This window comes from Lactuca serriola, chromosome 1 (genome assembly GCF_051521515.1).
Source record: "Lactuca serriola cultivar US96UC23 chromosome 1, Lser_US96UC23_V15, whole genome shotgun sequence".
Taxonomy (NCBI): domain Eukaryota; kingdom Viridiplantae; phylum Streptophyta; class Magnoliopsida; order Asterales; family Asteraceae; genus Lactuca; species Lactuca serriola.
Window position 1 is genome coordinate 86,269,045 of NC_136408.1, and position 26,723 is coordinate 86,295,767.

General features: G+C 34.2%; 1 protein-coding gene across 2 annotated transcripts; it reads left to right on the plus strand.

Annotated features, from left to right (window-relative positions):
• Positions 1–1,291: 1,291 nt before the first annotated feature.
• On the plus strand, positions 1,292–3,564 carry LOC145094159 (transcription initiation factor TFIID subunit 7-like). Of its 2 annotated transcripts, none has more exons than XM_079032454.1 (6): positions 1,292–1,447; positions 2,197–2,319; positions 2,400–2,533; positions 2,656–2,775; positions 2,886–2,955; positions 3,121–3,564. In XM_079032454.1, the coding sequence occupies exons 2-6, from the start codon at positions 2,217–2,219 to the stop codon at positions 3,261–3,263; spliced, it is 570 nt and encodes a 189-aa protein (XP_078888580.1). In that variant the 5' UTR covers positions 1,292–1,447; positions 2,197–2,216; the 3' UTR covers positions 3,264–3,564. The 2 variants fall into 2 exon arrangements, with proteins under 2 accessions (XP_078888580.1, XP_078888588.1); XM_079032462.1 differs by having other exon boundaries at positions 2,403–2,533.
• Positions 3,565–26,723: the final 23,159 nt, after the last annotated feature.

A 26,723-nucleotide genomic window follows, 5' to 3' on the forward strand; every position in this document is an offset into this window, starting at 1 on the left:
TGAATAATGAAGACAAAGACTAGTGAAGTTCGATAGCTAAAGACGAAAGGCTTTAAGCGTCGTATTTCATTAATTGACGTGGCATATCTCACGTGGCATTGGATTAGACAAAAAATATATATTAATTGACAAAATGGCATCGTATAACCGGGAAACCTTCTAAAAGTTGCTAAAATGGTGTAATTAAAAGGTCAATTACGAGTTTAATGGTCTAATGTACCAAAAAAAACTTTAAGGACCAAATTAGCCAAATGATAAAAGTTTCATGTGCTACAGTGACATTATCCCGAAGAAGTAAATAAAAGAGTTTAATGGTTGGGAGAAAGAAAAGAAAAGTTCAGGGACCTTTATGCAAACATTTCTTTCTTTTGTAACTGAAATTGTAACTAATATTACAATTTAATTACATATTAATACACATTAATTTTGTGATTAAAGAAGTGTTTAAATGAGAGGTTATAGAATATATATAGTATAAATACTACTACTATACAACTATTTGAGGACACAAATTAGAATACAAAAACTCTGTCTTTTCCATTTCATAATTTCGCGTTCTCAGTTTTCTTGCTGAATTAAAGGTAAAATCTAGTCTTATTGAGGGTTCGGATGATCTGGAAGAACTATTTCAAACTGTTGTATTCTGAGAAACAAACGCCCGATAGCGAACAAATTTGTTTTAAATATAATGTGTTAAACACATGTCTCAGTCTTTTCTATTTTATTGTTTGTTTTCGTACATTTCCGTAATATAATTCCTAAAAAAATTAATATATAAGGTGATATAATTTCATTTATTTATTCAAATCAACGATTATAAAATATAAAATTATTTATCAATTATTTTAAATAAATTAAACACGTTATAAAAAATATTTTTTATAACGTGTCACAGCTTCCTCGTATTTTTTTGTTTTGTAATGACGAATATTTCTTTCCTATTTACTACGACGACAAAGAATCAAATTATCATTATATTTATTTCTTTTTCTACTCCTTTTTCCTAGTATCGGATAACCCCAAGGGTTGTGGGTTGTTTTCTACCAATTGGGGCCGTCCTTCACCGCCCCGTGGATGGTCCAGAGGATTCATAACTACTCCTCTTCTTACAAGGCGCTTATTTAGCTTAGATCTGGCTATAATTGATAAATAATTTTATATTTTTATTATAAAAAACTAATTAATTTTATAGCCGGGTTATAAAAGTGTGCGGATAAATTAATCCTGTAAATGTTAATATCACTTTTTTTTTTTTTTTTTTTTTTTTTTTTTTTTTTTTTTTAAGAGAAGGAAGGAAATCTTGTTTTGATCTCGAATATCGGTCCAACTTATCTAGAGGATTAAACTGGAACCTTCCACTTCTATCTAACCCCCAAAATCTGCAATTTACGACGAGCAGGGTTCTCAAATCTCCATTAAATCTCAATCCCACTATATACAAACCCAGGTAACCTTTTCCTCTAAACAATCTTATTTCGTTCTTAACCCTAAATTGCGAGTGTTCATTCTTAAGTTTGAGCATAAAAGATGGTAATTGTCTAATTGAATTGAAGAATTGCTTACGAACACACATAAGCCCTTTCATCTCAACGACTCTAACTTCCAGTTATCATTTTGAATTTGATCTTTCGTTAGGTCTCACTTCTTACTTTTTCTCTGTGAGTTTTTAATTGACGAGAGCGCTCGAGAATTTGGATAATTACGTGATACGAACCTCTTTTATCTGCATGATCTCTTCTCAAATTGTTACTGTGACTTCGTGAATCGTGATCCTCCAGATTTATTGATGATGGTTGAAACGAAAAACTCCCTCAAGAAATCATTCAAATGAAGTTACTCAATCCGTTCATATTCAATTAACTTAATTCATTCTCCACATGCCTTTTCTATCTTCACTCTCAGAACTTTTTACCATTCGTGATTATTACTGATTCATGAGTTCTACCTCTTCAATACACCTTAAATTGCAGAGATTGACCACTGAATTGAGCATAGGAAACTTAAATTGGTATTGACCATGAGATTTCGATATGATTAGCCAATGAATTCAACATCAAATTAACTCTTATATCTGCAGAACTAGGCTTTTGGCTTAAAAAGGACTAAATTTCTAGGATTTATATATTGTATTGGTATCAGTGCATTTCCTAAATAAAACCCTTATCCTCATCATGTTAAAAAATTGTCTTTTTACAGAGCTTCTCAGTTTGAATAAAATGGAGGAACAATTTATACTGAGAGTGCCACCTTCTGTTGCTGAACGTATAGATCGTCTTTTAAATGAGAGTGGCTCAGAGTCACTGGATTTATCATTCTCAGGTATGATATGACATTTTATTTAATTTACTAAATACAAATAAAAATATAAAAGTTCAGAGAAGAATTAATATTCGATGCAGAAGATGGAAGGAGTGGTGCATTTATTATAGGTGAAGACCATTTTCCTGCATCTCTTTTAGACCTTCCTTGCATTGTGGAGTCTTACAAGACTTATGATGACAATGTTTTGATCAAAACTGCAGATGTTGGCCAAGTATGTTATTTTATTTTTCTTATTTTCTTATACATGTTAAATTGTAAAAAAACATGATTTCTATTGTTTTTAATATTCATTTTCATGTGATGTGATGTGATGCAATTGTGTTATTGTGACAGATGATTATGGTGAGAGATGATGGTGATCCTCCACCAGAGGTGGTGGAGCACCGCCATGGTCTTACGCCGCCCATGAGAGATGCTCGAAGGCGGAGGTTTCGTAGGGAGCCGGATTTGAATGTAAGAAATAGCAATGTACTTTCTTTGAGTTAACATATTATAGCATTTTATAAAAAAAAATTGAAAAATATAATCTTATAAATTATAATAGATATTGATTTGAATTGTAGCCTGAACTTGTTAGACGAGTAGAGAAGGATCTGCTAAACATCATGAATGGTGGAACAGCTGAAAATTTCGATATCCTTTCGTATTGTCAAATTTACTTTATCTGTTAAATGCAAGAAATAGCAATGTACTTTCATTTATTTGTTTTCATAGCACCAATTTTCTTAAAGTAAAATACCTTAATAAGAAAAAACAAAGTACATGTTTATATTTTGTATCCTTGACTTAGAGGTTTACATATGGAAATGGGTGAGCAAGAGGAAATTGGTAGGAAGAAAGCAGGACCCACGCGTGTAGAAAAACCTGATGTTTCGGAGGCGGGAACAAATGTTGTTGAGCCTGAGAGAAGCGAAAGTGATGAGTCTGATGATTCTATGTAGAGAAAATTACACCATTGGTCCCTCTGGTTTGTTTGCCAGAACTAGCTGGTTGAGGACAACTATGAAAACCAACCACGCAAGAAATTGAAACCAGAGGGACAAACGTGTGGTTTTCATAGTTGTCTTCAACCAATTGGAAAACTAGAGGACCAATTGTGTAATTTTGTCTTCTGTATAACATGTCTATGTAGAAACATGTATATATGTGTGCGGTTTATGTATAAGCAAATTTGAAAAAAATTATTAACATACAATAAAGATTGTACTTTTATCAATAAAGTGACTTAGTTTGTTTTGGTTTTGTTTCGGTTAACATTGTAATGTAATGCATTTTAAGGGTGGTTGCCTTTTATGATATATTAAGTTCTTTATGGGTAAAGTGGCTGAATGAGTGATGACTTATATCTAGATAAAATGGTATACATAATTTATGTTTCTTTCCTAGACTCAATAAACCGTTTGAATGAAACTAAATCACTACCTAACCTTTTTCCAAAAACTTCATAAATTCATCGATTTTTTCAATAGTAATCAATTTTAAATTGAGCTGAGTTGAAGTAGAAAAGAAGAAAGACAAGTATGTAAAAGGTTGGCATCTTAATATATTATGCCAGATTTTTGGACTTTGCCTATATTGTTGCTAGGTTCATTTTATCTGTCATTTACCATATTTTCTAAATCGTTTGACATATAATTAACATTCCATTTTACATCTAATCATCACATATTTTTTGAATATTCTTACCCTTTAGTTTAAATTTGTGTATATTTATGCAAACAGGTAATGCTAAAGTGATTGAAATCTTGCAACAACATTCGTGATCAAGGAGAAAAACAAAACGATATAAATAAATGTTCGGATTTTTACAATAATGATCTTAATAAAGTGATTGGATTTTGGGCCAGGTGAACAGCATTACAATTTACAGCAGCAAAAATCTATCCAACATAAAAGCATTTAAACTCAGGCCGAAAACCTGATTTTCTTATTCCATTTGCTGCCCACGTTTGGAAATTAATAGCAGCCCATAAAATGAACTAAATGGAAGCCCAAGTCACAATTGAAGAGCCCATTAGCGTTGTTTGAGATGAAGTATGCAGGAAGGAAAAAAGAAAGGGGGGATCGTCTATAAAAGAATGACACGCACACTTTTTTCTTCTTCTTCTTCTTCTTCTTCTTCAACGCACGACAGAAACAGAGCAAGAGGGAGCGAACTACTTGATGTTTTTTTTCTAGTGTTCTTAGCATCAAAACAATCTTGAATTTCCGTTTGTAAGTTTTAATTTATTGTTGATTATTTTGTAGTTTTTGGTGGTTTAGGCGTCTTAAACGGTATCATGTGAATGATTTTAGATTTTTTTTTTTTTTTGATCCAGCATTAAATTTTGTTGTCTTAGTTTCTTTTTATCACCTTAATTAGGGTTTGGATGATTGAATTGTTATGTTGATTGTTTGGTTACATAATCGACCATTTAATTGACTAAAGTAGTGATAATGTTATTGAGAATGCAATAGATGTTGATTGATATTATGAAATCAACTGGTACAGTCGTTGGAGCTTATGAGAAAACCACTTGTTGTTGGTATATTTGTTTGAACATTAATGCAATTTTCATATAATTATTGAGAGTTTGTTCAATAATTATGTAACATGTTTTAATTAGATAATTTGTAACTTAGTTAAACAGCTTGTAATCAAGTGGTAGAAAAATTGGATTTATTATGGATAAGCTCGTTAATGAGTCTCATCAACCTAAATTTAATTAGTGAGATTAGGTTTTATTAAAGAGTTTGTTTTGAATAATATATTTGGCAAGTGAAAAGATATTGAAGTTTGTTAGTGTTTTTTAGTATCGATTAAAATACAAGTTCACGACAATTCATAATTAAATTGTACAATTAGGTGCATAGAACGTAGAACGGAATTGTTTTTACTTTGTTTATTGTTAACTAGGTGTGAGACCCATGTATTACATGGGTTTAATTAAAAAAAATAAATATAAAATTTTAACAATTTGAAAAGTTTGAATTTATAAGAAAAATAAGAAAAATTTGAATTATTAAAATTAATGAGACTTTAATGTATTGAATACATTACATATATAGACTTTTTCTAATAAATATTTTACATATATATTACCTTACACATTAAATGTGAAATTTTAATTTAATAAAATGAAAATTACAATAAAATGACAAGTGGAAAATAAAAAATTTAAAAATTCTAGAAAATGTCATGTGTCCAAATGAATGAGAAGAGGACATGTGGCAAAAAAAAACCTTCATTTATTATAGTAGATTTTATTTGCATAATAATGATAGTTTTAGCTTAGCTTACTCATTTTCAAAATTGTTCTATTTTTATACGTTTGAATAAAAATATGACTAGTTTGATTTATTTATTAAATTCGATTCTCTAAGGATTGACACTATAGGTCCAAATAGGATTTATAATTTGATGGATTCACACACTCATCATCTGCCATTACTTTCAAATGGAAAAAAATAATGATCTTGTATAGTTTTTCAAATTAAATGCTTAACTCATTAAGCTAATAAATAAAAAAGACAGTTACTTAGTTTTAATCAATGTTATATTTTACATTCTTTTTTATTGGTTATGTATGTCTATGTTATATGTTTTGTTCATTATATAACAGAAAGTTACTTTATAGATTATACTTTTTTTTATAACAATTATCATATAAAGGAGTTTGTCTTAAAAGATCCCAACGAGACTTCAATAATGATACATTTTGTATAAAATGTTTTTGATCTTTAATTGATAAATATTTATCATATTATATGACATAACCAATATATGACAATTAATTAATAAGAGGGAAATTAAAATTTTAATGACTAAAAACTTAAAATAATAAATTAGTATTTTAGATAAATGGATTGTGTTCCATAGAGCATGATTGAAATTACGCTCCAAGCTCCAAATATTGTGTAACCTTAAGAAAGTAAAACTATTATTTTTAATAGAGAGAACATTAGGAAATAAAAAAATATATAGTCATTTACTTTTAATGATAATAAATAAATGTGAAGTCAATAAATTCAAGAAAAGGGACATGAAGTTTACCAATACAACTTGTTTGACAAGCTCCACCATGGCGACATCGTTTTGGCCCAAAACTTGCTCTACAAGACTACAAGTTCTCAAACAAACATCTGTCCTATGTGTGTGCGTGTGAGATGACGAGAATATAAGAAGTCAACTGTTGTCTTTTGGACCCAGCATGAAGTAATTCATTATCCTTTTTCTCTTTTTACCGGTCAAGGGAATTTGCCATTAATAGATATTCTTTTGTACGAATTTCAAAAAATAGAGATAAAAAATTAAATTTTCAGGCATAGGCATGAATTCCGTAGAGATGAGTTTCGAGGGTTCCGTGGAATCAACTTAATCTCCGAGGAATCGATGTGGCAAAAAAAAAAAAAAATCTCAAGATCCATTTTGCAGAGGGAGTTCCGAGGAATGGATCTTCAGATTTTTTATTTATTTATTTTTTTCATATCGATTCTTTAGGGTTTATACTCATTCCCCAACTAATAATTTTCCATAAAAGATTATGATAATATGAAATTTTCTTGATAATGTTTGGAATGAATGTGAGGTGCAAAAAAATTGGTCTTTTAACCGGAGATCTTTGCATAAAAGAAACATGGGAGGTGAGAAAAATTTTTTGAAGATCCATTCCTCGGAGGTAGCTCCGCGATATGGATCTCAAGATTTTATTTTTATTTTTTTGTCACATCGATTCCTCGGAGATTAAGTTGATTCCGCTGAGCCATCGGAGCTCACATCCGCAAAATCCATGTCTATACTTGGAAATTTGATTTTTTGTGTCTATTTTTTGAAATTCCCCCAAAAAATATGTCTATTAGTGATAATCTTCATGCCTAATAAAAACCTCCCTTAAACGCCACGTGTCCATCTTTTAGACTAACCTTCTGCCACATGTCATCTTTTTGTTCAACCCGGTTTTTGTTTCCCGCTCTAACTTCTCTCTATGTAACGCTATGTCCGATTTTTATTTTGATTATTAATTATCCCATAAAATCAACAATAAATCTTTCGTAAATCAAGCTTATTGCAAGAAATCAGGAGCACAATTTTGATTGAGATCTTCTATCGTCTTCTTATGTATAACACGATGTGCTCTCTAGGGTTTTTTATTGTGACTGCTACTACTCTCCAAAATGCTAATCAATCATTTATCCACAACCTCGATAGGTAATTGAAAATAAGTTGTACTTTGTTTTCCATACGTCTTTTTTTTGTATAATGGACTGCTTCCTTTATATGTCTTTTCTTCCTTTGATTTTTGGGTCTCAGCCTGCTTCATTTGTTCATGTATCTTTTTTCATATTCATCTCTTTTGTTTATGGTTCTATCTATATTGTTTGTAAGGAATAATGATTTTTCTGATTGGCTTTCATTATTCACAAATTCGTCAACTAAAATTTTCTTTGTTAACGTTGTTTATAGACAAAAACACCAATTGTTCGACAAAATTCCTCAATGACGTAGAGGCGTTAGGTATGATTTCTCCACCTTGCTTCTTCTCATAATCCTAACTCCAATTCCATCTCTCTTGCTCTCTGTTATCATAACTCTTAAGCATCAACTCAAAATTTTGATCATCGAACCATGCGATCGAAATCCATCTATTACGACCAGAATCAACTTACTCTTTCTTTAAGCTTCCTTACTTTTCTTTGATTCTACAAAACATCAAAATGTAATTACATTACATCATGTATTAAGAATCTCCAAATAAGAACTTAATAGAGTTAGATAGTGGACTTTACCTGAAGTAGAGTCAAACCTTTTTGACTTTACCATCCTTATGATCTTTCAGGTAAAATAGGCAGCTTCATAACCAATGTCCCTTTTCTTGGCAATAGAAATATATGTACTCTTTGGAAATGGTGCACGAGACTATCTCAGAATTAGCCTTTCTCTTTACCATTAGGTCAAATGACTTGACCATGGTCGATCCCTTTCCATTGGGAAGAGAAAGATTTTCTGGACTTTCAATGTTACCATTGTTAATGTCCAAATAGGTTTGGGAAGTAGATCTTCCAATCAGATTTGCTTTACCAGTGCTCCAAATCATTGTTGATTTAGCAGCAACAAGCAAATAGGCAAGACCATTAAAGGTCAAGTCATGGACTGTCACATAGTATTCCTTAAAGAACTCACTATATGAATTGGGAAGTGATTGAACAACCCAATCAACATCCAACTTCCTTGAGACTTTGACACCCAACTCTCCCAGCATGCCAATAAGGATTGAGTGACTTAGAGCTTTTCAAGTCTTGAAACTTGTGGGATAGGGAGAATTATTTAGAGGAGGTGTAGGAAGTGAAGTATGATTTCCAGTCTCATTAATGTACAACAAAGGGATTAATCTTTCACCTTTATTGCCATTTGGGATATTATCTTCATTAGGAAAGCTCTATCCAAAAGGATGAGGAAGACCATATTTGTTTGAACTTAGACATCTATGAGGGAGAAATTCAAGTTTCAGTTGATTTAAGTACTTAACATAACACTCAATATGAAATATTAAGGCTAGGACCCAACAAACTATTTTATAACTTGGAAGAGGGATGTCGTTATCCAAGCTACAAAATATGTGAAGGTAGGTAAATGACGATTTACCAATTTCGACCATGAAAAATAAAATAAATTATTAAGTTTTAATTGGATTGAAACTCCTAGATCTTTTGAGATTCATTGAACTTTCAATGACATGTTTAAATCTCGATCGTGCCCTCTCAAGTTTGTGACTGGGATGCCGAGGATCACAAACAAGGTGTGAATAACCATGCAAATTGACTTGGTACCCTTAATTTTATCACCCAATCGATGTGCTGATTAACCACACACGCTCCACCAATCTATGATAAAACTAAAGTCACCCTTTTCCACACATTGTCAGTCCCATGTTAGTGTGCCGGTTAACCAGACATGCTCCACTAACGATTTAACAAGGGTGCAAAGTGTAATTTAATGGGTTAGCACCAAATTCACATTTTCCTAAGTAACTAAGATTGAGAATTTATAAGTGTTTAGTTACTTAGTATTTATCATTATACTTTTAATGAAGGGAGAATTATAGTCCTTTCCTACCCGTTCGGCTAACGACCCTCCACCAGTCAAGGAAGCGATCAGTGAGAGTGGACACCCATTAAACTTCCATTTTATAGGCAGTAACCTGGCTTCGTGAATGAGGCCTACTAACGGTAAGAATGACTTTGTTCTTATACTTATATATAAGTATTAACTTTTAATATTATAATAGTGTAAGGGTGTATTTTACACATTTAAAATATTTGGTGATTTAATATTATTAATTAAACTATACTCTTAATTTAATTAAAGTTAAACCATGTCATTATGGAACTATTAACACTTTTAATTAAACACTTTAATTAATTTAATGAAGTCCATAAAGTTTGAATTTTAACTTTTAAAATTCTAGGGTTTGGAATTAAAGCATTAATGTGTGTGAGACTTTACAAATTCCAAAACTTGAGGGCAAGTTTTGAAACTATTCAAAACCTTTCATATTCGTAACATATGAGTTTAATGTTTCTTTAATGGCAAGACTCTTGAAAATCCATAACTTGAGGACCAGTTATGGAGATCATAAAACAATTTACGGAAAAGAGATTTTTCAAGTTTTATAACTTATGACTTTTTAATGATCCATTTAAAAGAAAAACCTTTGGAATTCCATAACTTGAGGACAAGTTATGGAGTCCATTAAAATCATCAAAAACAACAATTCAACAGAGAATGTTACAAGTTCTAGACTAAACTCATATGAACTAGGTAATTTAAGTCAAACAAATTCCATGCAATTAGACTTAATCATATAAACTAATAGAAAACATGAAATTTTGACAATCACCTTTCAAATTGATTAGCATGATCATTATCATATCTTAAAAAAATATTTTTATGATTTAAAACAGTTTGGATAATGATCTTATCCATTTGGGGCCAAAAAACGTTTTTTTCTGCACTCTGCCCAGCCAACTCGACGAGTCCATGAACATGACTTGTCGAGTTGCACATTTTGTACATGGACTCGTCGATTCCATCAATGGACTCATCGAGTTCATCACCCAGAACGCAGAAAACTTGATTTTTTTTCAACTTTAAACAGCAAGTAGCATCAAGTATAATTGAAAACAGTCATAGGCTCTGATACCACTATTTGGTTTTGAGCATTCTAACACTCCTAAGGTGTACATGCAACCCTAAATACCTTGGATCTATGTTTTCTCTATTATACATGCAAACTTGAATATTCCAAGGTATTACCCTAACTAGCAGATAATCATATGTTACTTTCATAATAAAACTAGATAGAATTACATACCTTTTTCTTGTGGTTGATTCCTTGGAGCTTTAAGAGCCTAGCACCAATAATGTGAATGCCTCAAGTGGAATCACAAATCACCAAAACAACTTGGAAGAACTTTGACAGAATATGGAGCTCACTAAAATCGGCCACCTTTTCTTTCACACACACTAGTGCCAATTTTGTGAGCCAAGGACCCCTTTATATATTATGGAGGATTATGGTTACATCCATGTGAACCCTAATACCAATGACCTTTCATTTACATAGGATCCATGGGTTAAAAGCTCCATGGACTATCCATGGACTTCCATACACTCTTAGCACATCCTAAATAAACCTTGGCCCATTCCATATATATATATATATATATATATATATATATATATATATATATAAGAGTCCATATTTAATTAGTCTTTTTTTATCACTAAATTAATTACAAATTAATTACAAATTAATTATTGATCAATACTAATTAAATAATATGATTTCATATTAATATATTATAACTTATAATATATTAATAAATCATAAATATCCTTTTCTCATAAGTCTATCCATACAAATTGTTCCGGTGAAGTGTAACCCAAATGGACCATGCCGGGTCGGGTCAAGTCGTACCAATTATAGTTATGGACTTAGACACTAATCCAACAGTAAGGAGGCCATCCAAAGGTTATAATGCCTTTTAATAAGGCGCAACACCCTAAAAATTAGGGTTTCTTAGCCACCAACTCGTCGAGTTGGTCCAAAAATATGTGCGGCCCAAAAGCCTTCAACAGGTCGAGTTGAGGCCATCAACTTGAAGAGTTCCAAGGGGAATTTTCCTTTTAAGGAATAAATCTCATACCTGGAAGTCAATATGTTACACTTTCTGAGGTTACAAATGTATCTTCTAGATAAATCTTTTTCTAGTACAATCACATCATTAATTTCATAAAGAATTCCAATTGTTTTGGAGATACTACAAATAATTATAATGTCCATAATGGATTTCTTCATCCAAGAGCCTTCATTAATGCATCATATGCTGCTATATACTAAGTTTCTATGGCAATTATATCTTGCATTGAAGTTTTCAAGTATATAGTAGTCCCAATCGACCAAGGTCACAAAGACCAATAGTCAGTTAGGCAAACCACATATGTGCGCCTTCTTTACTTGTTTGTAACAGCCCGAAATTTCAGGTATTGTTATATTTATGATTTTGGGTGTTTTAAGAGGGGACTCGGCGAGTTGGAGCTCAGACTCGCCGAGTAGGATCGCGGATCTGGTCGCGGGTTCGCGACTGGACTCGACGAGTCCGGATATGGACTCGGCGAGTCCGCGCTGTTTAGCGAAACCCTAACCGTCCAGGTTTGGGACATATATAAGGGGCCTTATGGCCGTCATTGTTCACCCTAGTCCTTTGAGAGAAACCCTAATTCGATTGTGAGCATCTGGAGCAAGGTAGAAGACCATTATTGATCTTGGAAGTGTTATTTTGCAAGGAGGAGGAGGCTTGGTTAAGGGAACAACAGGAGAAGCCATATTCTGAGGGTTGGGGACACAGAGCAACGTTATTCAGGTAATATTTTCGAGTTGTTCCCTTCTATGTTGATGTGTATATGGATTTAGGGTTTATTGAACCCTTTTGTGGCTAGATTGAGTGTTTCCTTAGTCCCCCAAGCGATTGGAACCCTATATTGGGACCCTTAGAAGTCCAGAATGTCCCATGCCTGAGCTTTTCGGGAATCAATGGAGGTTTTGGATTGGAATCCTTATGCCTTAGGTCAAAACGTAAATTATGAGTCATGGGGTGTATTATGAGCACCGAAATGAGGACTTTACGTGATGAACCAGTCTAGGAAGGCCAGACCTATGAATTGTCGGAGCAGATCTGACCTTAGAAAGCAGTTTGAGCGGTTGCATGGCATGGACTCGCCGAGTCCGATGAACAGACTCGGCGAGTAGCTTGAAGATTGCCTTAGAGTGGTCCTGTCCGGGTTATGGGTTGGATCGGTGAGTCAGGGCGAGTTAGAGAGGGTTAACAGGTGGCCTGAGTCGAACTGGGACTCGTCGATTTGTTCTTCAGACTCGGCGAGTTGAGTCGGGGTGGCCCCGCGATTCTTTCCGGAGGAACTCGTCGAGTCAGGGGGGATACTCGACGTGTAGAGAGGGGATCTTAGAGAATTGGTGAGAACGTCTAGACTCGCCGAGTCGCCCTAGCGCTCGCCGAGTCCGGTCAAAGTTGACCGTTGACCGTTGACCAGAGTGGACCTGTGTTGACTTCTTAGGGATAGTCAACATTAGAGATATAAAGTGTTAACTAGGGACATATGATGTTATAGGAGGATTAGAGCTCGGAGAATCGGGCACGAGGGATTCCCAGGTTGTGAGATATCGAGACACGCGAGGTGAGTCTTCTCACTATACTTTACCTTGAGTAGGTAACCAGAGTTATGTGATAGAGTATTTGTATGCTATGTATGTTATGTGTTGCACTGCATTCTTCTATGTGATTTATGCTATGCTTGTTTACAGAGTTAGAACCTGAGGGTTCACAGAGTATGGGTGCACGGACCCACAGAGTTATAGCCTCGAGTGGCTAATATGTGTTATGTGTGGTATTTTGGGGAACTCACTAAGCTTTATGCTTACAGTGTTGGTGTTATTTGTTTCAGGTACTAGTGAGGATCGCGGGAAGGCGCCGGCCTGATCAGTGCACACACGCGGGATTTTTATATTATGTGATCTTGGGGTTTTTATATGTTATGAAATGAATTACAAACAATGATGTTTTTATGAATACTAAATGAATTTTGCCTTTATAAAATGCGAAAAATTGTTTTTAAATTCTTGGTGTTACATTGTTGGTCCTTGTTAACAGTTTATAGACCAAAACAAGTGTTATGTTCTTCACATGTACTTCTATTTTTATAACTATCCAATGATGATCATTAGGATTTTCTGGTTATTCATTTTTTGCTTTAGTACATTACTTTTATAAATGATTGATCCATTATGCATGGAATATGGAATCTACTATTTTGAAATTATACATTGAGTCTCATTCAACCGCATGTTATGTAACGTAGGGGTAATTCCATGCTGGAATCTACCATCTTGAACCAATTCAAGATATTACCTTTGTTGGTGCTTTAATGTAACAACATAATTCTAGTATAAGGTACACCAAAAAAAATTCTTTTTAACTCTTTTAATATATACATATGGTGTACTGTATACTAGCAAAAGATATAAGCAATATTAAGAACCATAGTTAAAGTACAAAAGTATATTGTTGTTTCATGATGTTACATAACTACATCATCAACCAACATAAGCACTTATCTTCTAGTCCTTTTACATCATTTCAAAATCAATTATTTTACTTATGTTACTATTACTTGCACCATAATCATTTAACATAACAATAATGGTAAGTTGCAAAGAGCTTAGTTAGTAACATGTATGTGTTCATATATTACAACTTATAAACGTCTTAACACTATCAACTGTTGGAATAGTGTCTAAGGCTGTAACTATATCCGGTTGTGCATGGTCCTTTTGGGTTGCCTTCACCATAGCAACTTGATAGGATGATTTATTAAGAGAGAATAAATATTATTAATATATTATGGGAATAATATAATGAATAATATATATTGTTATTTGATTAATATAAGTCATAGAATTAATTAGAATTAATTTGGTGACTTAAAGAGATTAATTAAATAAAGGGGTATAAACTGTCAATTGTTTGATAGTTAAGCTTTAGACTGTAAATCCATTTGGATATACTATGGACGAATTCTAAGAGGATTAGGATAGCTAAAATCGTCCATTAGAGTTATCTAGGAATGGATTTGGATAGCCTTAAGAGAAGATTATCCAATTAGGGTTTAGGTTGTAACCCTTAAGGAGTCTACAAGTATAAATAGACCCCATGGCATAGGGAATTCGACACCTCTGATTAAGTAAGAGAACTCTGGTCGAAATTCCTCCCCTCTCCTCTCTCCCAAATCATCCTCCTTGCTTTGGTGTTTGTAAGCCATTAGAGGAGTGACATTTGTGACTCTAGAAGCTCCAAGACCTCAAGATCAACAAGGAACTCAAAGGTATGATTCTAGATCTGTTTCAGTGTTCTTATTTAACCTAATTAGTAATTAGAAGTCTTGGATTCAAAGCATGTTTATTAGAAAGCCTAGATCCAAGCATTAGGGTTTTGCATGCGCACATAGGAAAGTTCTTATGGCTAAAACCCATCAGTGGTATCAGAGCCTAGCTTGGTTCTCTGTAAATTGTTGCTTGATTAACTGAAACAAACCTGCAAAATTCGATTTTTTGGTTTCTGAGTCATGGACTCGGCGAGTCTCAAAGTGGACTCGGCGAGTAGGCCTGACTCGGCGAGTCCCTTTGTGCACTCGGCGAGTCCAGGCGTCAGGAATGGCCAGATTCGGGATTTCTTTGTGTTTATCTTATCTTAACTTACCATAAAATAATTAGATCAATATTAATTCGTTTTTCTGATAAATATAACTATTATCTTGATCTAGTTAAAGGTAATTATCAACTAATTAAATATTTAATTTCCTTATATGATAATTAATTGATTATTTTGATTATTTTGGTAATTATCTTAAAAGGAAATCTTGAATAAATCAAATATAGATAATTAGGATATTAATTGTTAATTGGAATTATTTGTTATTTGATCCTCCATGTTTTAAATGTTTAAAACCTACCCTCATGTTTTGAAATTTACTTTTGTGATTAAAAGCTTTAATTTAGACAACTTAAATTTCAAGCCCTAGATTTTAAAAGTTTTAAAATGCAACCCTATACTAATATGATATTACTAGAATAATATATATATGTATAACTAAATGCTAGTCTTACCGTTAGTAGGCCTCATTCACGAAGCCGATCTATAAGGTGGGTATAAGGTTGCGGCCTATAAAATGGCGCTTAATGGGTGTACACTCACACCCACCGCTTGCTTGATTGGTGGAGGGTCGTTAGCCGAACGGGTAGGATAGGGCAACCTCATCCTCTCATTAAAAGTATAATAAGAAATACAAAGTAACTACACATATTTTAAAATTTCCCAATCCTAGTTACTTTAGGAAAAGTGAATTGATGCAATCCCATGAAATTACACTTTGCACCTTGCTAAGATGTTGGTGGAGCGTGTGTGGTTTACCGGCACACTAATTGGTTCTAAGCGAAGGTGGCAAAGGGTGATTCGTTGTTTATCATAGTTCAATGGAGCGTGTGTGGTTTACCGGCACATCGAATAGGTGATTGTTACAATGAAGGCGCCATGTGAATTTGCATGGTAATTCACACCCGCTTTGTGATCCTCGGCATCCCAGTCACAAACAAGAGGGGCATATCGAGATTTAAACATGCCATTGAATAGTTTCAATGAATCTCATCCGAACCTAGGAATTCTCAAAAACACTTAGGACTAATAGTTTAAGTTTCGTAATGGAGAATTAGTGAATCGTCATTCACTTACCTTCAATTTATTTGCATGTTAGATTACGGCATCCCTTTTCTAGTATGTAAATGTTATTGTTGGATCCTAGCCCTAATTTTCTTATTGGGTGATAATTAGGGATTCTTATCTATCTTTGTCCTTTTCTAATTGTAGATGTCAAACGCAAACAACGCTGCTGCTAGTTCTTTCACGTTGATGAGCCTTTGCCAAAAGGTCACCTTCGATGGAACGAACTTTAGCGAATGGATAAGATACATTCGCACCATTGCTCGCTATGAGGACAAAGAGTATGTCCTTGATGAGAAGCTCGAGAAAATCAATACCGAAATCGCTACTCCAGCCGAAATCACCGCCTTTGAAACTCATGAGCGAGATGCAACGAAGGTACATTGCATCATGATCGCCACCATGAACTCCGAATTCCAAAAGTCCTACGAGGACATGTACCCGTACGAGATGCACCAAGACCTATTGGAGAGGTACCACCAAAACGCGAGACAAGAGAGGTACGAGATTTTCACTAACATGATTTCCGCGAAGATGGGTCATGGAGAATCTCTTACCGTGCACTTGCAAAAGATGCAAAGGTATGTCGACCGCCTTCGCAAGTTAAATGTTGACTTCGGTGAGGATTTGGCGATCGACATGGTGCTTCACTCTTTACCTCCGATGTACAACCAATTTAGGATGACCTACCACATGAACAAAGAAGAGGTCACCCTAAGCAAGCTCCAAGGTCTCTTGAGGGTTGCTGAGAGCAACTTCAAAGACAAGTCTGTTGCACCTACTCCCAATCCGCCCGCTGCTCCTGTCTTGGCTATTGGACAAGGGAAGGGAAAGAAGAGGAAAGCTTCATCGAAGAACTATCGCAAGGTGAAAGCCCGAGATGGTGCCTCTTCTAGTGGGACCAAAGTTGATCCCGCCAAGCCCTGCTCTAACCCGAAGGAGGCAGAGTGCCACCACTGCCACAAGATAGGACATTGGAAGAGAAGCTGCCCGGATTACCTGCAAGCAATCAAAGAAGGAAAGATCAAGCCATCTTTCGCAGGTATATATACAATCAAATCTAACGATTCTAATCATGCTATTTCTTGGGTTCTTGATACCGGTTGTGGTTATCACATTTGTTCTAATGTGCAGGGACTAAGAAGAAGTAGGGATGTGGAGCAAGGAAGGATCAATCTAATCATGGGGAACAGAAGATCGTCGCCTGTAACCAAGATTGGAGTGTATTCCTTAGTGCTTAGGAATAGTTTAGTTTTAGATTTGAACAATTGTTGCTATTCGCCAGAAATGGCAAGAAACATCATTTCATTTCATGGTTTATTTAGACAAGGATTTAGATTTTCTTTTAATAATGAGAATGGTTCTATTTTGGCTTATCTAAATGGTGTCTTTTACTTTGAAGCTATACCATATAATGGAATATATGAAACTGTTATGATTGTTGATGACTTTGGAAATGATGTTTTGAATATTGATTCTTCCACTAGTATGGATAAAGCATCCTTGTGGCATTGTCGTCTTGGACATGTCAACAAGAAACGCATAGCCCAACTCCAAAAGGATGGAGTGTTGGAGTCATTCGACCTTAGGGAAGATGACACATGCGAGTCTTGTTTGCTTGGAAAGATGACTAAGTCGCCCTTCACGAGTACTTGTGAAAGGGGCGATGGTCTATTGGACTTAATACATACCGATGTATGTGGACCGTTTAGATCAACCACAAAGGATGGGAACCGCTTCTATGTGACTTTTACCGATAACTATAGTAGATATGGGTATATCTACTTAATCAAGCAAAAGTCAGACACCTTTGAAAAGTTCAAAGAATTCAAGAATGAAGTGGAGAATCAATTGGGCAGGAAAATCAAGATGCTTCGATCCGATCGAGGAGGAGAGTACCTAAGTCTTGAATTCCACGATTATCTCAAGGAGTGTGGAATAGTTTCGCAATTGACGCCTCCTAGGACACCGCAGTTGAATGGTGTGGCAGAAAGGCGTAATCGAACCCTATTGGATATGGTTCGCTCTATGATGAGTCGTGCTTCACTACCAATCTCTTTTTGGGGGTATGCCTTAGAGACTGCCGCCCATATCCTTAACCGAGTCCCTACTAAGAAGGTTGCCAAAACACCTCACGAGATGTGGACAGGGAAAGCTCCCTCGTTGGCACATATCAAGGTTTGGGGTTGCGAGGCTTTCGTAAGACGAGATACTCACGACAAGCTTGAACCTCGAAGTGAGCGATGTATTTTCATCGGCTACCCGCAGACATCCTTTGGATATCTCTTCTATAGACCGAAGGACAATGTTGTCTTCGTTGCAAGGAGAGGAGTTTTCCGAGAGCGAGAACTCATAAGCCAAGGAGACAGTGGGAGGCAAATCGAACTTGAAGAGATTCAAGAGTCGATGGATGAAGGAACCTCTACCGCTGGCACTCAACCCGAGGAGGAAACTCCGGTTGAACCAATTGACGAATCCTTACCTCTTAGACGTTCCGATAGAGTTAGAGTTCATCCCCAGTTTTATGGCTTTCATATTACTACCGAAGGGGACACGTATATTAGTGATGGTACACTAGTAAATCTTGATGAACCTAATAGCTACAAGGAAGCCATGGCAGGCCCGGAGTCTTTAAAGTGGAAAGAGGCAATGGATAGCGAGATCCAATCCATGTATGATAACCAAGTTTGGAATTTGGTTGATTACGTGCCCGGACGTAAGACCGTTGGGTGCAAATGGATCTTCAAGAAGAAGACCGACGTGGATGGGAACGTACACACATATAAAGCGCGATTGGTCGCGAAGGGCTTTACTCAAACTCCCGGAGTTGACTATGATGAGACCTTCTCACCAGTTGCGAAGATTAAATCTATTAGAGTGATGTTAGCAATTGCCGCATTTCATGATTATGAGATTTGGCAAATGGATGTCAAGACCGCTTTCCTTAACGGAAAGTTGGCTGAGGATGTTTACATGGCTCAGCCAGAGGGGTTTGTGGATCCGAAGCATCCGGATAGAGTGTGTAAGTTTGAGAAGTCCATTTATGGACTTAAGCAAGCATCTCGCAGATGGAATCTTTGTTTCGATGAGAAAGTCAAAGAGTTTGGATTTGTACGAAGCGAAGACGAATCTTGTGTATATGTCAAAGCCAGTGGGAGTATAGTAAGCTTCCTCGTTCTATATGTCGATGACATATTACTCATAGGAAACGACATTCCGACTCTGCAGGAGGTAAAGTCCTGGCTCGGGAAGTGTTTCGCTATGAAGGACCTCGGAGAGGCTTCTTACATTTTGGGAATTAGGATAATAAGAGAAAGAAGTAAGAGACTAATTGGACTTAGTCAGAATACTTACTTAGAGAAGGTACTAAAACGTTTTAGTATGGAAAACTCAAAGAAGGGAGAACTACCGATACAAAGTAATGCCAAGTTGAGTAAGACTCAAAGTCCGAGTACCGAAGCTGAGATAGCAGAAATGAGCCGAGTACCATACGCTTCCGCAGTTGGCTCAATCATGTACGCTATGACTTGTACTCGACCTGATGTAGCCTTCGCTTTGAGCATGGTTAGCAGATATCAAGGGAATCCTGGCAAAGCACATTGGATTGCGGTGAAGAATATCCTTAAGTACCTTCGGAGGACGAAGGAATGGTTCTTAGTCCTCGGAGGAAGTGATGACTTGAAGGTGCGAGGGTATAGTGACGCCAGTTTTCAAACCGACAGGGACAACTACCGTTCACAGTCGGGCTGGGTCTTTACCCTAAATGGAGGAGCAGTGACATGGAAAAGTTCCAAGCAAGAAACCGTAGTTGATTCAACGTGCGAATCAGAGTACATTACAGCGAGCGAAGCGTTGAAGGAGGCAATATGGCTAAAGAACTTCATCGGTGATCTTGGAGTCGTACCTGCCATAAAGGAGCCAATGGAGATTTTCTGTGATAACGAAGGTGCGGTTGCCTTAACCAAGGAACCGAGGGATCATGGTAGATCAAGACATATCGACAGAAAGTATCACTTTATTAGACATCGTGTAGAAGAAGGACAACTCGTAGTTAAGAGGATATCATCAGAAGATAACCCAGCAGATCCGCTTACGAAGGGACTGAGTAGGGTTAAGCACTTGCAGCATGCTAGGAGTATTGGGCTGAAGGATGATATTAGCATAGATTAGATAGTATTAGAAACGTGTAATAGATAAATGTAATTGACATTTGATGATTAAATAAAGGAGTTTTATTTATGAGTAATGTTACTATCTTATGTTAATTGTTTAGCTATTGTTTCACTTTGCATGTTTTGACTTCCAGAATAATTGAAATTATTAGGAATAATAGAATTGTTCAAATGGTCCACAATCATTCATATATTGGAAGTAGATATGAAAGAAGATTGTCATGAATTGGTGTGTAGAATGTCTAAATGGTGTTAGACATAGCAAAGGATTGCTGCAACGTTCATGAGTGCTTATGAACTAGTTTTGAGCATTGGAATAAACCCGCGCTTGCTGGAATCACCTTATGGAATAAGATATAAAAGGTGATCGCAAGACGATAATATCATATAGTCTTAAAACCTAGATATATGGTTTATTATTTGTTAATTGATTGTACATTGATAATACGAAAACGCATCAGTAACTTGATGTTATAAAACGTATTGTTGTGTATAGTTGGTAAATGAATAAGTAAATGCATATAAGTCGAAGTTTATCTGTAACTTTTATCTAAGAAGGTAAAAGCGATATCTCGGCCGCTCGATGATTTGATTTGACTTATGTGCCGGGCCCGGTCAGAACTGAATTGATGTGTTCGATTAAGTTCTATGTCAAATAAATCAGAGATCGAGAAACCTAAATGCTTGACTAACCATTCCATAGGATTGTCAGCATGATATCTAACAGAGGACTGTACGTTCCCTTATCTAAAGGACAAGATTGATTAGATCAGAGTTGACAGCGTCTTTGAGAGCTACGATTGCAAACCGAATTTTACTTGTATAGTTACTAGACTTATCCAAGTGGGAGACTGTTGGAATAGTGTCTAAGGCTGTAACTATATCCGGTTGTGCATGGTCCTTTTGGGTTGCCTTCACCATAGCAACTTGATAGGATGATTTATTAAGAGAGAATAAATATTATTAATATATTATGGGAATAATATAATGAATAATATATATTGTTATTTGATTAATATAAGTCATAGAATTAATTAGAATTAATTTGGTGACTTAAAGAGATTAATTAAATAAAGGGGTATAAACTGTCAATTGTTTGATAGTTAAGCTTTAGACTGTAAATCCATTTGGATATACTATGGACGAATTCTAAGAGGATTAGGATAGCTAAAATCGTCCATTAGAGTTATCTAGGAATGGATTTGGATAGCCTTAAGAGAAGATTATCCAATTAGGGTTTAGGTTGTAACCCTTAAGGAGTCTACAAGTATAAATAGACCCCATGGCATAGGGAATTCGACACCTCTGATTAAGTAAGAGAACTCTGGTCGAAATTCCTCCCCTCTCCTCTCTCCCAAATCATCCTCCTTGCTTTGGTGTTTGTAAGCCATTAGAGGAGTGACATTTGTGACTCTAGAAGCTCCAAGACCTCAAGATCAACAAGGAACTCAAAGGTATGATTCTAGATCTGTTTCAGTGTTCTTATTTAACCTAATTAGTAATTAGAAGTCTTGGATTCAAAGCATGTTTATTAGAAAGCCTAGATCCAAGCATTAGGGTTTTGCATGCGCACATAGGAAAGTTCTTATGGCTAAAACCCATCATCAACGTGATAACATCAACTTATCTATACCAACAGTAAGGTAATTAGTGAATATGAATAACTTTCTTGTGATCTTAATTTTAGCATGTTGTAAGATATTGTCTCTAAATGTACAAATACAAACACATCCAAATACAAGACTAATATAAGTACACCCCCATTTAAGACCAACATAAATACATCCTCGTTTGGTACGAATAGAGATACATCCACATTTCAGGATGATTACAAAATGCATTCCTAAGAGTGGCCATTAAAAATACATCCACTTTTGGGACTAATAGAAATGTATCCCTATTTTGAGACCATTAAAGATACATCCCCATTTGGTACTAATAAATATACATCCCCATTTCGGGGCCACTAGAAATATATTCCCATTTAGGACATATAGAAATACATCCTTATTTTGGGACCATTATGAATACATCACTGTTTGAGACCAATAGAACTACATCTTCATTAGAGGACCATCGAAACATCCATATTTGGGACTAATATATGTATAATATAATAACAACATATCATTTCTTAGGTACATACTTAGTTACTTACTTGCATAGCCATTTCTAACCCTTTCACTTGTTCTATATATCATTAACATCACTTCAAGTCTTACTAATGAAACTTTAGTTTTTCGAAAAAAAACACTTTAAGTTTTGCTTCTTTTTTTTTGAAAAAAAACACTTAACTTATGCTTTCGAAAAAAGCTACACATGCATTTGAAAAACTTTTCGTAGTACCAGCTTTTTTGTTTTGGCTCATAATCCTCTATTTTTCTTCTTCTTGTGGTTTATTGTGTTCTTGATAGTTTTAGCTCATGATTCTCACGTTTTTCTTTTTGGTGGTTCTTTTTATGATGTTCTTGGTCTTCAACATTAAAATATAAATGAAACATTTGAGTTTTTTAAACAAAGAGAAAGATTGGTGTGTGTAATTTTTTGTTGAAAAAATGCATATCAAAATCTATTTCCAATGTTGAAAGATAGGACTAAGTGAAGAACGACGTTGTAGACTGGTTTGGAATCTAATTTCTGTTTTTTAAGTTTTCCACGTTAGAAACATTTTCAAACTCAAAACTAATTTGATTAATAATAATCTCATTAGTTTCATCTGAGACTCGTTTCTTCTCATTAATAGTAATATCAATAATATTTTATAGTCAATAAATTTTTTACAATTGCACTATTATTCAATTTCAAATTAGGAGGCCGAAATGTAACATCTGAAAGATCTTGTATGTTCAAGAGTCATATTAAAGTGTTATTGTTAATTAACATGTGATCCTAAAGGTCACACTAACAACAACTTGATACAATTGCTTATTTATTAGAAATTGATTTTAATAAATATTCAATAAACTCTGATATTTAATTAGGAATGATTTATTTCTTGGAAATAATAATTTTCATTTGTAAGTAACTTAATATATACAATATGGTATAATTTATTAAGTCATGTACGACATTTTGGAATAGAAAGACACTTTGTCTTCTAAAAAAAAGTTAAGGTTTATATTTTATAAAATTCACAAATTTTCTATTTATTTTATTAGTCAAAACCATGACTTCCTATATGCTAGACAATATATGGGCTTTGATTAAACAAATGGAAAGTAAGACATGTATAAAAGCAAGGGGGAACACTTAGACTTTAGGGGACATGATATGCTTAAAGTGCTAAGGACCTAAGGATAAAGAATTAGCTTTATGAAGTGAGATAGACTTTCATTTGGGCATGTAAAATCTGAAATACTCTCTATCTCTATCATTCTCTCTTGCTTTTAAAGATCAAGAGTTCAATTTACTTGCATTTTTACTCTCTTAAAGTTCATACTTTGGTTATGAACTTTAAGCTTGAGAGTTTTAAGAGTATTATAAGACTAGCATATTAAATCAAGTTGAGTTCTTGTTGGTGTCTCAAATGTTCCATATTCTCCATTAACTTCCAAGCCTCCCTTAGAGGATCCAAAGTCTACAAAGGTTGTTAAAATCTTCTTCTTCTTTGGTGCTTGTTTTCTTTCCAAAATTTGCAAGAAGATTCATGGTTGGTTATAACTAGTTTATAATTGTTCAAAAATACTCTCAAGTCTTACGTTGCTAAAATATTGTTTTTTAAACTAACTTTTGAATAAAAACTTAACAATTGGTATTAGAGCTACCTTGCAAGTTTGGTTATATTTTATGATTTTTAGAAATCTTATTTTTTGGAAAATATTGATAACTTGTTTTTGTAAGGAAATGAGTTCATACATATTTTCTATGACAACTTTATAATTGTTATTTTTATGAAAAAAGTTTCCATGCACCTTTTGTCATTTAAAGTTGTCTTAGAAAAACAAAGGTTGTTATATGTGTATGTCGATATGTATGATGTGCATAAACTAGCCAAAGACCATTGTGTTGTTGTTTTTGTTATAAAATGGTTGTAATTATTTATTTATTCATATGCTATGTAATAAATTAAATAGATTAGTTTTCTTGGTTTATTTTTTTAAGTAATAGATTAGTTTTTAGAAATAAGTTATTTGTACAAAAATGTAACAAAAATGAACTTGGAGCCATTTTTTGAAGACAAATGGGTAATTTTCGAAGTTATAAGCATGCTGGGAAATTAGTGACAGTTTCTGTAAACTGCAACTAAAGTTGTTCCTTAAGGGTTGCTAGACTTTTCACGACAGCTGCTGAACTATTACCTTCAAGAGGTTTTTTCTAGTCTTTTGCAAGCAATGATTGTTTTATCAAGTGAGAGCTTCTACAACAACATTACTAGAAGTTTTTTGGTCCCTTTAAACGTCCCTTTAGGAATGGAATTGACATCTTTTGTGTTGGCTCACAAAAATATAATTAGTTGGTTATATTTATGCACCTATATTTTAGAGTAAATTACACGAATGGTCCCTATGGTTTGGGGTAATCTGCGCGCTTGGTCCCTAACTTATTTTTTTAACTCGAAAAGTCCCTATTGTTTGTTTTTGTTACGCGCTTGGTCCCTACTGTTTGTTTTTGTTACACGATTGGTCCATGTCTTACCTAAAAATACTATTATTTAAATAGGAAAAAATTGTGGGATAGGTAAGATAAGGTGAGGGGGGTTGCGATTGGGGTGTGTTTATTTAAATATTTTGAGTAAATTACACGAATGGTCCTTATGGTTTGGGGTAATTTGCGTGTTTGGTCCCTAACTTATTTTTTTAACTCTGAAGGTCCCTATTGTTTGTTTTTGTTACACACTTGGTCCCTACCGTTTGTTTTTGTTATGCACTTGATCCCTGTTTTACCTAAAAATACTATTATTTAAATAGAGAAAAATATTGAGGTAGGTAAGATAAGATGAGAGGGGTGGAGTTTGGGGTGTGTTTATTTAAATAAATAAATAAATCAAGGGAAAAATAGTCTTTTTAGGTAAGACAGGAACCATGCACGTAACAAAAACAAACAGTAGGGACCTTCCGAGTTAAAAAAATAAGTTAGGGACCTAACGCGCAAATTACCCCAAACCATAGGGACCATTCGTGTAATTTACTCAAATATTTTAAAAAATCAAGGGCAAAATAGGTTTTTTAGGTAAGACAAGGACCAAACGTGTAACAAAAACAAACAGTAGGGACCTTCCGAGTTAAAAAAATAAGTTAGGGACCAAACGCGCAAATTAACCTGAACCATAGGGACCATTTGTGTAATTTACTCTATATTTTATGCATGTTTGTGTTGTTTATTTTTTTGCAATTATTATGTGTGACTGATAAATTAGTTTTTCACATGCTAAAATAATTTTGGACAAAATAAACATCACATGGAGTTTGGTTTTCAAAATTTAAAATATGGACATAAGATGTAACAAGTTATTATTTTTAAATACAAACTGGCTTTATAAAAATATTAATAACGACAAGTTTTTAATTACTCAATTGTAAGTTTTAAAATAGTGATTTTGTAACTTACACAAACACCAAATATATAAGTAATAAAATAAAGTTTTATTAAAGATATCAAAGGTTCAAATGCGTTCAAACTTAAACTTAATATTAGTTATTAAATTTAAAATTTAATCGCGTTAAATTATATAAAAACTAGCTTTTTATATTGAACCTTTAAAAGTGATTTTCTTTTGAAAATTGATACCATAGCTTATTAAATACATGTAATAACCATGATATCATATGTTTTTAAAACTAGACTTATAAAAGATAAAAATACTCATTCAAACGTCAAATCTATGTAATCCATTTTGAAGAACACTCGCACATCTCTTATATGCACTAGTGGGATAAATGACACATAACCGCTTAGTGTTATCTTTTGATGGCCGAGGTGTCTTCGCGATTTTTATAACCAAGTTATAGGCCGATTACACAAGTTTTTTCAAAATTGGATGATTTGATCGAAAATCTTTTATGATAAAGGATACCTAAGCAAGAGAGTTCTGAGGCATAGATGGGATAAAACATGCCTAATTAAATTTGTTATTAGCGATCCCATAAATCTAGGAATTATATACTAATATATAATTGATAATTGATATCTACTGGGTTGGATTCAAATGGATAGGATAAAGGATACATAATCATTTATGTTTTTCAACTTGGATCCTAAACATTGATAAATTAATGTTTTTGGAAACTAAAAGGGTATTAATTATTAAAAATTGAATATTGAAAATACTAAATGAACTTTGTAGATATAACTAATTACCATGAAATGTCATTTTCTTTAATGGCTTAATGAAACAATAACATTCAATAGATACAACTTCAATGAACGGGTTCATGTCTTAAGAGACAATCTTAGGTTCATGTC

Excerpts from the sequence above, each read along its gene's own strand:
- LOC145094159 (XM_079032454.1), top strand. The coding sequence starts at position 2,217 with ATGGAGGAACAATTTATACTGAGAGTGCCACCTTCTGTTGCTGAACGT. Across the intron at positions 2,534-2,655 it reads AAACTGCAGATGTTGGCCAA|ATGATTATGGTGAGAGATGA; the intron begins GTATGTTATTTT and ends TTATTGTGACAG. Across the intron at positions 2,956-3,120 it reads TGGAACAGCTGAAAATTTCG|ATATGGAAATGGGTGAGCAA; the intron begins ATATCCTTTCGT and ends TTAGAGGTTTAC.